Source organism: Rhincodon typus, chromosome 28 (genome assembly GCF_021869965.1).
Source record: "Rhincodon typus isolate 14 chromosome 28, sRhiTyp1.1, whole genome shotgun sequence".
Taxonomy (NCBI): domain Eukaryota; kingdom Metazoa; phylum Chordata; class Chondrichthyes; order Orectolobiformes; family Rhincodontidae; genus Rhincodon; species Rhincodon typus.
In genome coordinates this window covers 12,728,395-12,744,118 of record NC_063359.1, presented here as the reverse complement: position 1 = coordinate 12,744,118, position 15,724 = coordinate 12,728,395, and the positions used below count along the sequence as shown (strand labels likewise).

At 38.8% G+C, this 15,724-nt stretch overlaps 1 protein-coding gene across 1 annotated transcript in view; it reads right to left on the bottom strand.

Annotated features, from left to right (window-relative positions):
- LOC109912707 (astrotactin-2-like) overlaps positions 1-15,724 on the bottom strand; it is a 1,431,562-nt gene that overhangs the window by 764,731 nt on the left and 651,107 nt on the right. Inside the window, exon 8 of the mRNA XM_048613352.1 lies at positions 3,345-3,438. Coding sequence (XP_048469309.1) covers positions 3,345-3,438 — 94 coding nt within the window. The remainder of the gene's footprint in view (positions 1-3,344; positions 3,439-15,724) is intronic.

Below are 15,724 nucleotides of genomic sequence, written 5' to 3'. Positions count from 1 at the left end.
ACGATACTGGGAAATTGGTGCGTTGGAGGCAGGCTAGGATTAGGTTTAACAATTTCTTTTAAATATATTAAATGTCTCTTTCATACATCTTCAGATTCCATTCAAAAAACCGAGTGCACAGATGAGCAAAACAGCTTCACATTGAACAAGAATACTTAATGGGCCATGTTCTTTCCAGTTTCAGAGTTTGACAAGAAAAATTTGGAAGTTAGATTTGGATCATATTGTATGAAATAATCTGCAATTAAAATGGAAGCTAACATTTATGCGTCATAGCGGAACCTTGCAGTTCAAATAACAGATTCAGCATTTTTGCATATGAGGCAATTACCTTAGGGAGCAAGTACAAGACTAAAAATCTTGCACTCCATCAGCTCACATTCTATGGTTGAAATCAGGTTCTGTCACCTTTGACTTGAAGACTCAGTGGAAAACAACAGAAAAGCAAGACCGTTCTTTTGTTAAGAGAGAAGAACAAGTCACAGCAGTTTGACCAACCGGTTAGTGGTAGGAATCATACAGGCACAGACATTCAACCAGAAAACTCCGCACATAAAGCAGCCATCAGGTGCTGACCGGACCACAAGAGAAAAAAAGATGCAGATAAAAGAATCAAATTGGAAGTTGATTTTAAAAGGAAAAGATATCCATCTTGGTGGGAGAAAGTGCTCAAATTATAGAATCTGCTGGAAAACTAAAGGCTGGGCTGCAATGAGATAGAATGGGTTGGTGGTCTTACCTCATATTCATGCCGAGTAGTTGAATCTCAAACCATATCTCAACGCAGCTAAAGTACTCCTGATTCCTCCAGGATCCAATGGGATGGTGGATTGGCTAAGAAAATGCATAACGTCTTACAAAAATGATACCAGATCCCAAGGGCTGTTTGTGAATTTGTTACCAGTCTCATGTCATGACTGGTTACCCAAATATAGATTCTGATCATTTAAAGATTTTTAAGGACTGCTCAGCAGTCGAATTTGCTGGAAAAGGATCAGCAACTATTGTTCAAAGAAAGCACAGTTGCAACTCGCTTGCATGCTGCATATTAGATTTAAATTATGGCTAGCCAAGAGTTGTACATAACAAGTTGTCCTTCCTTACGCATATTCTGTATTCCCTAACCCTAACCCTAACAAATAAAGAACAGGTTGGAGCTCTGTTTCTCAAAGAAAAAGAATAAGCAGCCATCAAAATGAAGGGGTTTGATTGGTATAGATATCCTCCTCATGTTTAATTTGTGAGAAAATCTACAACTGGAGATATTAAACATATCAGTACAAATAGATAAGGCTGAAGCATACTTCAGCTGAAGTCCTGAGTGGATGATCTATTTTTGTCTCCAACAACGGTCCCAGAATCACAGAGACCAGTCTTCAGCCAATTCAATTCATTCTACACGATATCAAGAAACGGTTGGAGGCACCGGATACTGCAAAGGTATAGTACTGAACAGTTGTGCCCCAGAACATGCCGCTCCCCTGGCCAAGGTCTTCCAGTGCAGTCACAACACTGGCATCTACCTGACAATGTGGAAAATTTCCCAAGTATGTTTCTATGCTGAAGAAGAGGAGAAATCCAACCCAGCCAATTGCTCCCTCATCAGTCTACTTTTGATCATCAGTAAAGTGATGGAAGGTGTCATCAACAGTGCTATCAAGCAGCACCTGCTCAGCAATAACCTGCTCAGTGACGCTCAGTTTGGGTTCCGCCGGGGTCACTCAACTCCTGACCTCATTACAGACTTGGTTCAAACATGGACAAAAGAGCTGAATTCCAGACATGAGGTGAAAGTGACAGCCCTTGACATCAAAGTCTTCATTCTTTCAAGTGTGGCATCAAGGAGCCTGAGCAAAATTGGAATCAATGGGTATCAGGGAGCAAACTCTCCAAGGATCGGAATCATACCTGGAACATAGGAAGATGGTTGTTGTTTTTGGAGATCAGTGATCTCAGCTCCAGAACACCTCTGCAGAGATTCCTCAGGGTACTGTCCTAGGCCCAACCATCTTCAGCTGCTTCATCAATGACCTTCCCTCCATCATGAGATCAGAAGTGGGGATGTTTCCCAATGGTTGCACAATGATCAGCACGATTTGCATCTCCTCAGGTACTGAAGCAGTCCATGTTCAAATGTAACAAGATCTGAACAAAATCCAGGCTTGGGCTGACAGGTGGCAACCAACATTCACGCCACACAAATGCCTGGCAATGACCATCTGCAATAAGAGGTAATCTAACCACTTCGTTTGGACATTCGAAGGTGTTACTATCACTGAATCTCCCACTATCAACATCCTGGGGGTTAGCATTGATCAGAAACTCAATTGGATATGCTTCTTAAACAGCAGGTCAAAGGCTAGGAATACTGAGGTGAGTAGCTCACTTCCTGGCTCCCTAAAGCCTTTCCACCATCTACAATGCACAAATCAGGAGTGTGATGGAATACTACTCACTTTCCTGAATGGGTGCAGCTCCAACTACACTCAAGAAGGTTGACACCATCCTGGATTGGTACCGCATCCACTCCCTCCACCACCAACACTCAGTAGCAGCAGTGTGCATTCTCTATAAGATGCACTGCAGAAATTGAACAAAGATCTTTAGACAGCACCTTCTAAACTGATGTTCACTTCAGTCAAGAAGTGGACAGCAGCAAATACGTGGGCACATCAGCCCATGCATTTCCCTTCCAAACCACTCACCATTCTGACTTGGAAATAGGACACCCACATCCCATGACCAAATATAAATGACAAATATAGTTGCTATTAAATTTAATAATGAATGCAGGAGACAGGAGAAACTTCTACCTTTTAAACTGGTTCAGGTAAATAGCACACCTATGTTCAATGTGAAGCTACAGTACACAAAGAAGCAAGAAATAGAAAGACACCAAAAAATATTAAAGCAGGTTTACATAGACCATAAACATCAGCATAGGCCTGTGCTGGATGACCTATTTCTGTGCTGTAAAATTTTACATTATTTATCTTTGATTTCTCTACCAAAGTAGGCTGTAGGGGCCTGGCAGCTGATTTCCAATTAACAGGAGAGTAATGCAGGATAAGTAAATCGTCCAGCTGTACTAAACAACATCGTAAATAACAGCATCAGTTCGCATTATACTGAGTCTGCTCCTCATGTATCACTATCTACAAACGAGTGTAGATACAGCTACATGAGAAGTCGACTCAGTAATTTGCTAACTGATGTTGTTATTTATGATGCAAGGAATTACCCGGCAAAATTCCACTCAAAACATGCATAAATTGTAATGAACTGGACATGCGCCCCTTGTATTCTATGTAACATACAATAGATATATGTTGTTTTTCATTTACCGAACTAACCCTTCATTTTGTCCCCAGTCACTTCTGACGCAAAGATGTTTGTGAATGGGATCTGGAGAGAAACCATCATGACAGCCACATTCACCTGAAGAGAAAGACAGAAAGGAAAGGTTAGAAAAAACTGAGGTGCCAATATCTGCACATGTAATTTTAGCCACTGGCAGGAAAGTCCTATATTAGTGATCACCGCTCATGGCCTCCACATCCAAACATCCCAATCATGACAAAGCAATTTTAGTCAATCTCTACAAGTCTGCTCCGACTTAGATTGTCCTACATTTAGTTTCAACATCACCATGCATTTTCTATGTCATCTCTTTAATTAATCTGTGTACCTGCATTTCTTTCTTTCTTGTCACACCAAAGCAATTCTGTACATTTTTCAATGCTTTCAATTACAAAAGGAACACTTTTCCCATTTAAATTCCCAGCTATTAACCCATTCATGTCGAGACTGAATATTCAAATAGTGTCAAAAATCTACTAATGGCAGAATATAAAATGAGTTATTTTGTGAGCTTTAATTGTTTTAAATGCCAACGCTCCAACACTTTCCAGATATTCAAACATCAGTTTTCCCGCAGGCATAGAATAAAGAGATGGTTCACAGCTCCCAGGATGCAAATCAGCAAATTTATCCAGTGATTAAGACAGTCTTAGATTCCAAGTAGGCCTCAAATTAGAATCTGGTTTCTGATTGAACACTGTACTATTTGGAACTCAGTTAGACCTCTGAAGTGTGAAATGAACTTGCAGGAGAACAATGCCAGAATGCACCTGGCTGCCTTGAAAATGAGCTGTAACCCTAAGAATAGCACAGGCCCAGTACACCAATGTGACATTTATACACCTGAACTCTCTCTCAATTGGCCTCTTGCAGTGATACTGCCAATTAGTGTCAAATTCATAGACATGCTGCACCTTGGGATCTCCTCTACCGAGAACTGAATTAAGGCTGACACAGCTCATTTTTCTTGTGACCGTTAACAAGTAACAGATGGAAGCCATCACCTTTCTGTTGAAGCTGGATTCAAATGGAAGCACATAATGGAAAGACGTACGCTTTTAAAAACAGAGGATAAAGCATTTCCTCGCACATTAAGGCATAACAGAGTTTCAATTTTTGTAACAAAACTAAGTTGCAGTCAATGTATCACCAGAAAGGCATTGTGTTCTTACCTGATTCAAGAACATCAAATTCCTACCTCCCAGATTCAGAAAAGAGCAGTAATAATAGATTCATTGTGACTTCAGATTCATGAAATATTCACACCTTGACCCTGATCTAATACTAAAGATTAAAAGTTTCCATCTCTATCCTAGTGATCTCGAAGCATTGATTTATGACCTGTCATTTGGTACAAATATTACAATTCATAACAGAAAGAACAAAGCACACATGGGACACGTCTAAAGGAAATATAACAATATATTAGAGCTCCAAGAGAACCAGAATAGAATATTTTTGATATCTATACATTTAACAAGGCTGTAGAGCCAATATTAAAAATTTCACTGAGCTAAAGTGAACAGGAGCCTTCATTGCCACTATTGATGATAGCATTTCTGTACAATGATTAATTTGATCATATTACAGACCTTTTAAGTTACCCATTTATCACTGCCAATTGCATTTCAGCAATATGAACACTATATTCCCGTCAGATGTGCTCTGAGTATGAGTCAGTGAACCTTTCCATCTTTTTATTTCACAACATTCCTGTTTCATGGATCACACATGGTGCAAGAAAGGAACCTAGCCATGTTTTGTCTTAGAGAGATTACAATCTATTAATTACTGAATTTGTAAAATAATTACATTGATTGTAAGCAGCTGGTAATCACTAGACCTATTTTCATCACCCCAGATATTGTGTTAAATCTAGTTAGAGTACAAACACCCTTATATGCACAAAACCGATATGACATAACTTTTCAGTGTTTTGATTCTTTGGCTACATTTTCATTCCTTGGTTGGGAGCAAAATGTATTCAGTCCCACATTGGTTTAAACTCAGAAGAAATGGGAACAAACTGCATCAGTCAACTGACCATCAGTTCCAGATTTACCTGACTGCCTCTTTGCTCTTTCTAATCTTGGTGTTGTCCTACAGCAAATGTCTAGGCAAAATTTCCTCACACAGGTCTCATCATAACTTACAAGGTACAACCCAAGTTGCATAAAAATTTAGGACACATCTCTAGTCAATTTCAGAAGATTAAAAGAAAGCTTTGTAGAATCTCAAGACAACCCAAAGCACAGTCAGAGAAGTACTTTTGAACTATCGTCACCATTGTGATGTAAGTAAATATAGCAGTTATAGATAACAGCCAGATAATATGTTTTACTGATATTAACCTTGAAATATACCAGACCAAAAATAATTCCCTATATTTTGTAAGGGAGATTAACAAAAAAGGCTTTGTTTCCACAGATGCAGCCAGACCAAGTTTCTCAAGTACTTTCTGCTTTTATTTGAGATCTCTAAAATTCATGAAACTTTATTAAATAAAATAGGTCAACAACTTGCTAGCTGAATCACTGCATTGAATGGTTTTGTGTGTAAAAATGAAAGAGTGTGTTCTTGTGAACAATGTCCATCCTTTAACAGGTTTTAAACTATAACATTACAGGATATACAAATTGAAGTTGAGTGTATATGCAACCTACAGGAGACAGTAAATAGGCACCAATAACAGCATTTCTTAAGTTTTGACACCAATGATGGCATAACACTTCTGTGCTGAATGAAATAAAGCTACAGGCAGTAGTTTTTTTTTATGAAAACTTTTATTATTTTGAACAATATTCTCAACAATGGTTTGCATACCACACTGCACTTTTGACAGCACCAAGGAATAAAATTGACACTTCCATGTGAGTGAATTGATTCCATGTAAAAACACAGTTGAGCAATATTGTCAGACATGGTGTCACTACCATGAATGATTTTTGTCATTGCAATGAACTATGAGAACAATTTGTTGCCTGCCTGAGAGAATTGTGATATCCTTGGTTCTAATGCAGACAGGAGAATAAAACCAGAGGGTTTTGAGGTACAGCAGTACTGTTCCTACTACCTTAACCTAAAAATCAAAGTCCAAGTTCAGGTCCAACCCAAGACAATGTTGGCCACCAAGGTGCTTCATAACATGTTTAAAAAATGATCAACCTAATTAGACACTGGAATAAAGTGATCTCTATGGTTGCAAAACTGAATAAAGTATTAAACATGGTTACTTGCAACTTCTTCACTTGAGTAAATTACTGAAATTTATATCTGGATGACAAATAATTAGCTCCAAACTCTTTTACATGCTACGATAAACAATGGGCATAGGTGTATCTAACAAATGACTGACCAATCTAATCAACAGAAATAAGTCACTAGCTTGTTGAAACAGAATACAAGAACAGCAAAGATTCTTTGTTAGATCAAACCATTGCAATGGTAAATATAGGCTGAAATTAAATTTTACAACACTTTAATCTGACTCCGTGTGAAAGTAGAAGGGCTTACAGCCAAGTTTTGGTGGTTCATCATTCATTGATTTATCATTTTCAATGGAGGAGCTCGTTATCATTATATTGCTCTCCAGCATCAAATCACATGTGCAAATGTGTGATCCTTTTGTCATAGTTGATCTAATATTTATAAGACCCTTGTAAATCTCAGATAGTTTTATGAATGGATGGAATTGCAGATGGAAATCTGTTTTTTAAATTTAATTTGTGGAATGTTACTGTACATGTTTATCAAGGTTCAGTGTCTCAATTATGTCCAGGATGCAAGTCCTCATTCCAGAAAGCTTGAAGTGTGTTTGTATCTGGGATGCTCACTGCAAATTCTCATTCACCATATTCCAGCTTCTGGGTTATATCACATTCTCTCATGATTTACATCAACTTAAACAACCAAAAGAAGCAGCCAGGAAAGTAAACCTTTCACTTGCTCATGGCTTGAGTTACAAACTGTCTAACATTATCATTAAACATTACAGGGGTAAGTAAAAAAAAAAGCATTTACATCATGTAATTATTTTAATGGCTTAATTTTGTTTTCTCGAAACAATTTTAATGCCACTGAACTAAAAAGCACTGTAAACAAAATCAAACACAAAGGAAGAGATTCAGTTCCCTTCCCCCATGGTGAGTTTGGTTGTGGAGGTGGGCATTTAATCAAGCAAACATAGGGTCACTGGACAGCCTTTTGTCCTCTCTGTTAATTGAGGCTTTTAAGAAGGTAGTTAATGTCCATTTCAAGGCCTCATTCCCTTTACCGCTGGTCTTAACCTCACAATGGTAAGGGGTTCACCATATGGGAAGTCTAAGCAACAAATCCGTGCCATGTTGCTTGTGGGTGGCGGTGTTGGGTTTGAAAGTGCGCCTTTCTTGTTCAAGGCACTCAGAACCCAATCAAGGAATCAGGTCTCAGGAAAGGGGAGGCCTATTGAAACCTGTCACCTGCCCTTACAACCGACTCTCCTCTATTCACCTCCCAGCACAACATCCAGCCCAAAACCCCCATTTGGTCATCATTCACCAAGCCTTTGGGATCGAGGTACATGACTAGGCCTTGGTTGGGTGTTTATAGCATCAGCATCCTCTACGTTAGCAGTGGCATCCACTGGCCTGTGATTGTCTGGCAGTTCTTAGCGAACAGGAATTCTGCTCCTGGAATCCTCAATCCCAGGGGAAGGCCTGCTGCTATCCAGTTAAGTGTCTGAATGGTGGAACTTCCCTAAGAGTATTCCACTTACCCTCCACTGAATTTTTTAATAAATTCATTTTCTTTCAGTTAAACATTTATGAAGATGTTTGAAAGAAACAGCCTCTGAAATGGAGAACAACTCAAAAATTGTGGTGCACTGGCAAATAATAAACTTTGGCAATTGCAAGTAGATATTATTGGTACTGATTATTAATGGAGTAGAAGAGTGGGGAAGTCTTACTGCAAAAGGTGCTGGTGTGACAATATCTCAAGTACTGTGAGCAATTTTGGTTCCCTCATTTAAGGAAAGATATTATTTCATTGGAGGCAATTCAGAGATGGTTTAGTAGGATAATTCCTGGTATGGAGGGATTGTCTTATAAGGCAAGGGTAAACAGGTTAGGACTCTACTCATTGGAATTTAGAAGAATGAGAGGTAATCCCATTGAGGATATAGGGCATATAAGATTCTTAAAGGGTTTGACAGGGAAGTACTGAGAGAATTCCCAAATGGGAGAGCTTAGGACCAGAGAGCGTAATCTCAGAATTAAGGGATGGCAGTTTAAGATTGAGATGAGGAATTTTTCTGTCAGAGGTTGTGAGCCCTTGCCACAGAGACCTGTGAGGGTAAGTCCTTGTGTGTATTAAAGACGGAGATAGATACTTGATCAGTCAGGGAATCAAGGGTTAAGGGGAAAGGGCAGAAAAATGAACATGAGAAATGATAGATTAGCCGTGATCCTATTGAATGGGGGAGCATCCTCAAGGGGCCAAAGAGCCTACTCCTGCTCCAATTTCTTATGGCCTTCAAATCACAAAGATTTCCTTCAAGTACCATTCACTGCACTTTTGAAATAGGTTCTGACGTAAATGTAACTGAGTAACATTTGTAATCGCATAGAGATTACCACAGCTAGAGAAATGAAATTCCCACAGCAAAGGTCATACATTTACACAAAAACGATGCATTTTGGGTCAGTTATGTATCACACAACAAGGTTCAATGCTTCTGTAGTCCATCATTCTTCTGCAATAATTTTCTTTTTATGTTTTCAATGGCAAATGACTATAGAACAGAGGAAATAAAATTCTTGGCTAATATTTATCAGCAATCTAAGCTTTTATAAAATTCTTTTCCCACAGTCAATGAAGTAAAATCTGTGCTTTCCCTATCAATGCTATGTAAAGCTTTGCTACTTAGCTACTGAGATTGGACCATTAATTGAATTATCTGAGGTTTCAAAATGATGAGATTTACAATCTATGTTAAATCATGGGATTCATGGAGGCCAACCTCCGTGTTTAGACCCATGCTTGATGTGAACTGGTTGTGTCCTCAAGCTATATAGCCAATTGTAACCCTTAAAGGGGGAGAGATGTCATGGTCCTTGTGGATTATGGCTAATTATCGTACTTATTATCTTAATTTTGTTTTTAAATGATAATTCTGTAGAAAAGGATAGTTTTGTCCTTTAGAAAAAAAAGCTATAAATACGTTTAACAGCTCAATCTATGAAGGCACCTGTGTGCCTTATTCTACATTGGATCTCAGATAAAAAACAAAAGGATGACAGTATGTGAATAATGGTTTTAATATCTTTGTGGGCAAGGTACAAACAATATAACTGCTGCAGAATATATTTGTTAATTCTTCACTTCAAAGGGAATGGAGTATTAAAGTAGGGAGGTTTTGCTAAAACGATACAAGACATTAGTTGGACACAGCTGGAATACAGTGAACAGTTTTGTGTCCTTTATCAGCGGAAAGATATACTGACATTGAAGGCAGTCCAGAGAAGGTTCACTGTGCTGATACCAAGTATGGAGGGACTATTTTATGAGGAGAGGTTGGACAAGTTGGACCTGTACTCCTTGGATATAGAAGAACGAGAGGCAATCATTTGAAACATAGTGGATTCTTAGGAGACTTGACTGGGTAGATGCAGAAAGGCTGTTGTTTCCCCTAGAGGATGTAATTTCAGAATGAGAAGAGGAGGTGATGGTCTAGTGGTATTATCGCTGGTCTGTTAATCTAGAGACCCAGACAATGTTCTGGGCACCCAGGTTCGAATCCTGCCACAGCAGATGGAAATTTGAATTCAATTAACAAAAACATTCTGGAATTAAAAGTCTAATGACGACAATGAATCCATTGTCAATTGTTGGGAAAAACCCATCTAGTTCACTAATGTCCTTCAGGGAAGGAAACTACCATCCCTACCTGGTCTGGCCTACATGTGACTCCAGGCCAACAGGAATGTGGTTGACTCTTAACTGCCCTCAGGGCATTTAGGGATGGGCAATAAATGCAGCCTTGCCAGCGACGCCCTCATCCCATAAAGGAAAAAAAAGTCACACATTTAAGACAAATCCTTCTCTTGGAGGGTAGTGGAATCCATGAAATTCTTTATGTCTGACGACTGTTGAGGTTGGGTCATTAAGCATATCTAAAGCTGAGCTGGTCAGATTTTTAATCAGTAAGGGAATCAGGGTTTTGGGGAAAAAGCAAGAAAGTGGACTTGAGGATTATCAGATCAATCATAATCTGACTGAATGATGCAGCATACCTGATGGGCTGAATGGCCTATTTATACTCCTAGTTCTTATGGTTATGTGAATTTTGAGATATTTTTAAGATGATAACTCAGAGAGTTTGGGTGGCACAGTGGGTAGCACTGCTGCCTCACAATGTCAGGGACCTGAGTTTGGTTCCACTCTCGGTTGACTGTCTGTGTGAAGTTTGCACATTCTCTCCATGTCTGCGTGGGCTTCCTTTGGCTGCTCTGGTTTCCTCCAATAGTTGTGCAGGTGATGTGGATTGGCCATGGGGAAATTGCCCGTAGTGTCCAGAGATGTGCAGGCTAAGTGGATTGGCCATGGGACAATGCTGGATTATTGGGATAGAGTAGGGGATGGTTCTGGGTAGATACTCCTTAGAGGGTTGGTATAGACTTGATAAGCCGAATGGCTTGCTTCCACACTGTAGAGATTCTATGAGTTGACTTTTACACATGGATAATTTTTTTGAAGGATTGACAAGTATACATGATTTACACCAGAAAAGGCCATTGCATTGAAATAAAGTTTAAAAATGCCCTTAAAAATCCATATAAATTCATATCAATTACTTATTCTTCATTTAATTTACTGTTAGATGTACTGTCGCTCATTGGGCCAGCATTCATTGCTCATTACTAGTTGCTCATGAGAAGGTGGTGTTGAGAAATATTCCAGACTGATGTAGCCCATTTGGGATAAATACATCTATTATGCCTTTAGGAAGGGAGTTAAATGATTTTGACCCAGCAACAATGAAAGAACAATGATTTTTTTCCAAGTCACAACGGGGTGTGTAGCTTGGCATAGAATTTTCAGGAAGTAGAATTTACATGTATCTGCTGTCATTATCCTTCTAGATGGTTGTCATCCTAGGTTTTGAAGACACTGTGTAAGGAGTCTTGGTGAATTTTATCACATTGTAAGCAATACAGATGTAATCCAACACAATCCAGTTATGTGTCATAATGAATTAACCCATATTTTGTATTGAGACCTTTCAAAATCACTCTGGGCATATTTGAATAAATAAACAATTGATCTTTGGTTGTATCGTCATTGTATGAATATTCCTCATCATCACAATCATCAGCAGTATGTAATATTGGCATAAAAAATCTATATAGAATTGGCCTCAGTACCATCATTTGATATCCCACATTTTAAGATTGAAGTTTTGATAATTTTCTGAGCACATTCATTCCAGTGACCCATTGGCATAATGTTAATCATGAGAGTTCCTACATATTTCTGGCTTAAGTGAATACTTTCTCACTTTTCAACATCTAATTTTCTCCAGGTCAGGTTTATTAAATCACACATCCAGTGGCTGAACAATACTCACAGGGCTAGTGGAAACAACTGACAGGTCAGTGTTGGTTAATCTCAAATCACAGGTGGGGTTTGAACATGCCCCAGCTCATCAAACTTTCTTCCTCATTGGTTTCAAAATCATACACTAATTTAATCAACTATTTGCAACTGTCTTCATCAATTCAGCCTCTCTCATGAACACAGCTGGCAACACCATTGTGAAATTTCTCTTCGGGGAGAGCTTTGCGTTAAATATCACTGTCAGCTTTAATTTTCTACCATCTGCCATACAAGATGGTATCACTGTGAGCTGTGTCTTCTCATGGGCAGTTGTCTTTAGAATGATAAAAAAGTATAGCACAGAGGAAAGCCAATGAGCCTGCATAAAAACTTAGTTGCACCAATCTTGGTAATGGTCTTGTTTGCAGGCAAGTTAGTCATAGAGTCATACATATGGAAACAGACCCTTCGGTCTAACCAGTCCATACAGTGTTTCATCCATATTCCCAGGGAAGGCCAATTAATATACAAGCTTCGCTTCATGCCAGTTGTCAGGACAATGGAATTTGAACATTTTCGCAGCAAGATAAGTAAAATTTTCACTTTCTGGTAGAGTTTTAAATCTTGCCTTTTCATGAAACTTAATCCCCATCATTCATTGCCTTTAATTCTGATCTTCCGTCTCTCAGGGTGTAGATTCAGATGCTGCCACGAGTGATGATGGTTTGCTGGGCTCACTAACCCATTTTGCTCCTTTCTATTTTTCCCTCTAGTTTTAAATGAGCTGTGTACTTGTTATTCTTTCTCAAATGCATCATGTGATACACAGCAGTTTAGTCGAGAGGCTGGGAGTTTGCTGCTGGAATTTGCAGAAGAAGAAGCTAAAGGACCCTGCATGTGCCTTTAGATTAATTAATTAACTAAATAATGATAATCATGATAATTCCTGGACAACTAGGATAAAATTTTACTTGAGGTATGTGATAAATTGCATTTTTTTAAGTTGAACATCACAAGCTTGCGCCAGTATACATGGTATAATATTTGAAAGGAAATTTCCCCTGGCCGCAGAGATCTATAATCAGGGCACACAATCTTGGAATATGGGAGAAGCCATTTGGAACTAAGATGAAGAGGAATTTCTTCACTCAGAGGGTGGGTAATCTTTGGATTCATGATCCCCAAGAGTGCTGGAGAGCCTCGGTCATTCACTCAGTGTACAACGGAGTTTGATGTATTTTCGGTTGCCAACAATACCAAGGGACAAGGGGGTAACACAAGGATAATGGCATTAGGGTAGATGATTAGCTAGGATCTAGAATGACAGAATGTGTTCGAGGGGCCAAATGGCCTATTCCTCCTCCAATATTCCTACGGTTTATGTTCCTTTAAAATGCTGGAAATCCTCATCAAGTCTGGCAGTATCTGTGGACAGAGAAGCAGAGTTAACAACTTCGGTCCCTGTCCTTGGATCAGAACTCAGCCCTGAAACGTTAATTCTGCTTCTCTCCACATATGCTGCCTGATCTGCTGAGTATTTCCATCATTTCCTGATTTTATTTTCATTACAGATTTGCAGCATCTACAGGACTCTATCTCGTTTAAAAAATGTCAGATCAGAAGAACAAAAATCAGAAAGTCATTAAAATCTTCAATTTTGTTCCTCCAGCAAATATGAAATCTATTTCATTCTCAGCTTGATCCTAAATACATAATTTCTTGAAGGAAATTTTATATTGATGTATTTCAAATGTTTAATGGTTTCTGAGGAAGGGTTACTTGATTCGAAATGTTAACTCTGATTTCTCTCCACAGATGCTGCCAGGCTTGCTAAGCCTTTCCAGAATTTTCTGTTTCTAGTTCTGATTTACAGCATCCGCAGTTCTTCAGTTTTGGTTTATTTATTAAATTGAAGCATGTTCCATTCAAACTGCCTCTCTTTCTAACCTTGTCTTGGTATTTAATCCATTTAGGCTTTTGCAGCAACAGAATTTCTTCCTGCTGGCTACTTTTCAATTGAGTATTTTGTGGTTCATCTGCAATGGCTGGCAAGGTGGTCCATCTCTAATTGCCAAATAAGGACTTAGTGAACCAGTTGGGTTTGTAAAACAACTCATGTGAGCTCCATGGCATCATTGACAAGACTAGATGTACATTCCAGATTTTATTAATTGTATTTCAGTCTCACCAGCTCCCATGGTGGAATTTGAAATTTCTAGGGTCTTAGTTTGATCTTTGGATCACTAGTGTAATGAACAATTCCAAAACATCACCAACTCCCCAGGGCTGGCATGGATGATGGTCATGTTTTCAAACAAAATGTTTACATTCTGCCTCAAACTTGCCCCATTGTAAGAACAGACATAGAATGAATCTTCACTGACCATTAACACAATACATAGACTATAGATTCGAATTCCATCATTGTTTTAATGCCTGTAACTTTGATAGACTGAAATGGCTTTAAAAGCATGCATCACCTGCCAACGCAGGTTGGCCAAGTATCATGAAACCTAGGTGAATTAAACAAAAGGCAGCCAGGGTTGAAATTAATATTTCCTCAAGGGAAACTGGCCAGAAAGCCTAAAGGCCTTCATTGTCTTTCCAACTGACACCATTCTGAATATCTTTACATGCAGATGGAATGTGCAAAAAGGATGCAATTTCAAGAAGCTCTTTCTCTATCAGAAACCAAATAGTTTTTGTTTTAAATTGCAATACTGAATTAATATAAGGAGCTCGGTCTCCCTCTGCTCCCTAAGAAGAAAAGCTCCAGTGACAATAAAGACTGGAGAAAAGCATCAGAAAACTGAGAATTTAAAAAGTGACAAGAAGTGACAGCAACATTTCGTCTGCTGATGGATCCAGGATCAATTGTGGTCTCAGGTCCCTTAAACATCAAAGACAGGCAAAAGACGCTAAACTGTATATTATTTTATCTTCCTTTGTTTTGGTGCAGGTGTTTGGGTGTGTGTGTTCATATGTGGGTGGGGCATTTGTAAAAGTCAAGTCGCCATAGTGCCAGAGGACTGCCTGGTTCATTTGAGAAAAAGACAACTGGTAATGGTTTAACCTGAGGGTTATCAGGCCTCACGAAAGGGAAGAATTTAAGAAGGAGTCTTTCATGGTAACCTCAGCTGGTGCAGGAATTGAACCCATACTGTTGGCATCACTTTGCATCACAAATCATCCATCTGAGCTAACTGACACCCAGCATGCAACAAAGGTCCTAGGTAATACACAAATGTGCTTGCCAACATTGCATCATTATTAAGAGCCAAAACAGAAAATACTTCATAGTTATGAAGAAGAGTCTTTGGACATGAAACATTAACTCTGTTTCTCTCTCCACAGATGGTACTAGACCAGCTAAGTTTCTCCAGCACTTTCTGCTTTCATTTCAGATCTCCAGCACCCACAATTATTTGCCTGCGATTGCATCATGTTTTTCTTGGTTTAACAGATAATGAAAATTGCTCATTCTTTTAATTAATAAAATATTGTAATTGGCTCCTTATTGTTTACTGTGTAGACAGGTAACTACATTTTATTGGCAGAAGGTTTAGCCACATGCTAGAAAGAACTTAAAACTTGTTGTGACTAACCAGGGAGGATCAGAAATAGGAGAGCTGATTCACCCCTTCTCATCTGGCTATAACACGGTGAAATTCTCCTTTAAGTTTCTCAATCAATCACAAATTAGGTAGCGTTTAATCCCAATGTTTCAATGCAAAATCTCATCTTCGAGGTCTCACTTTATCTAAGCCCATGTAAAAGAATATCATTCTTT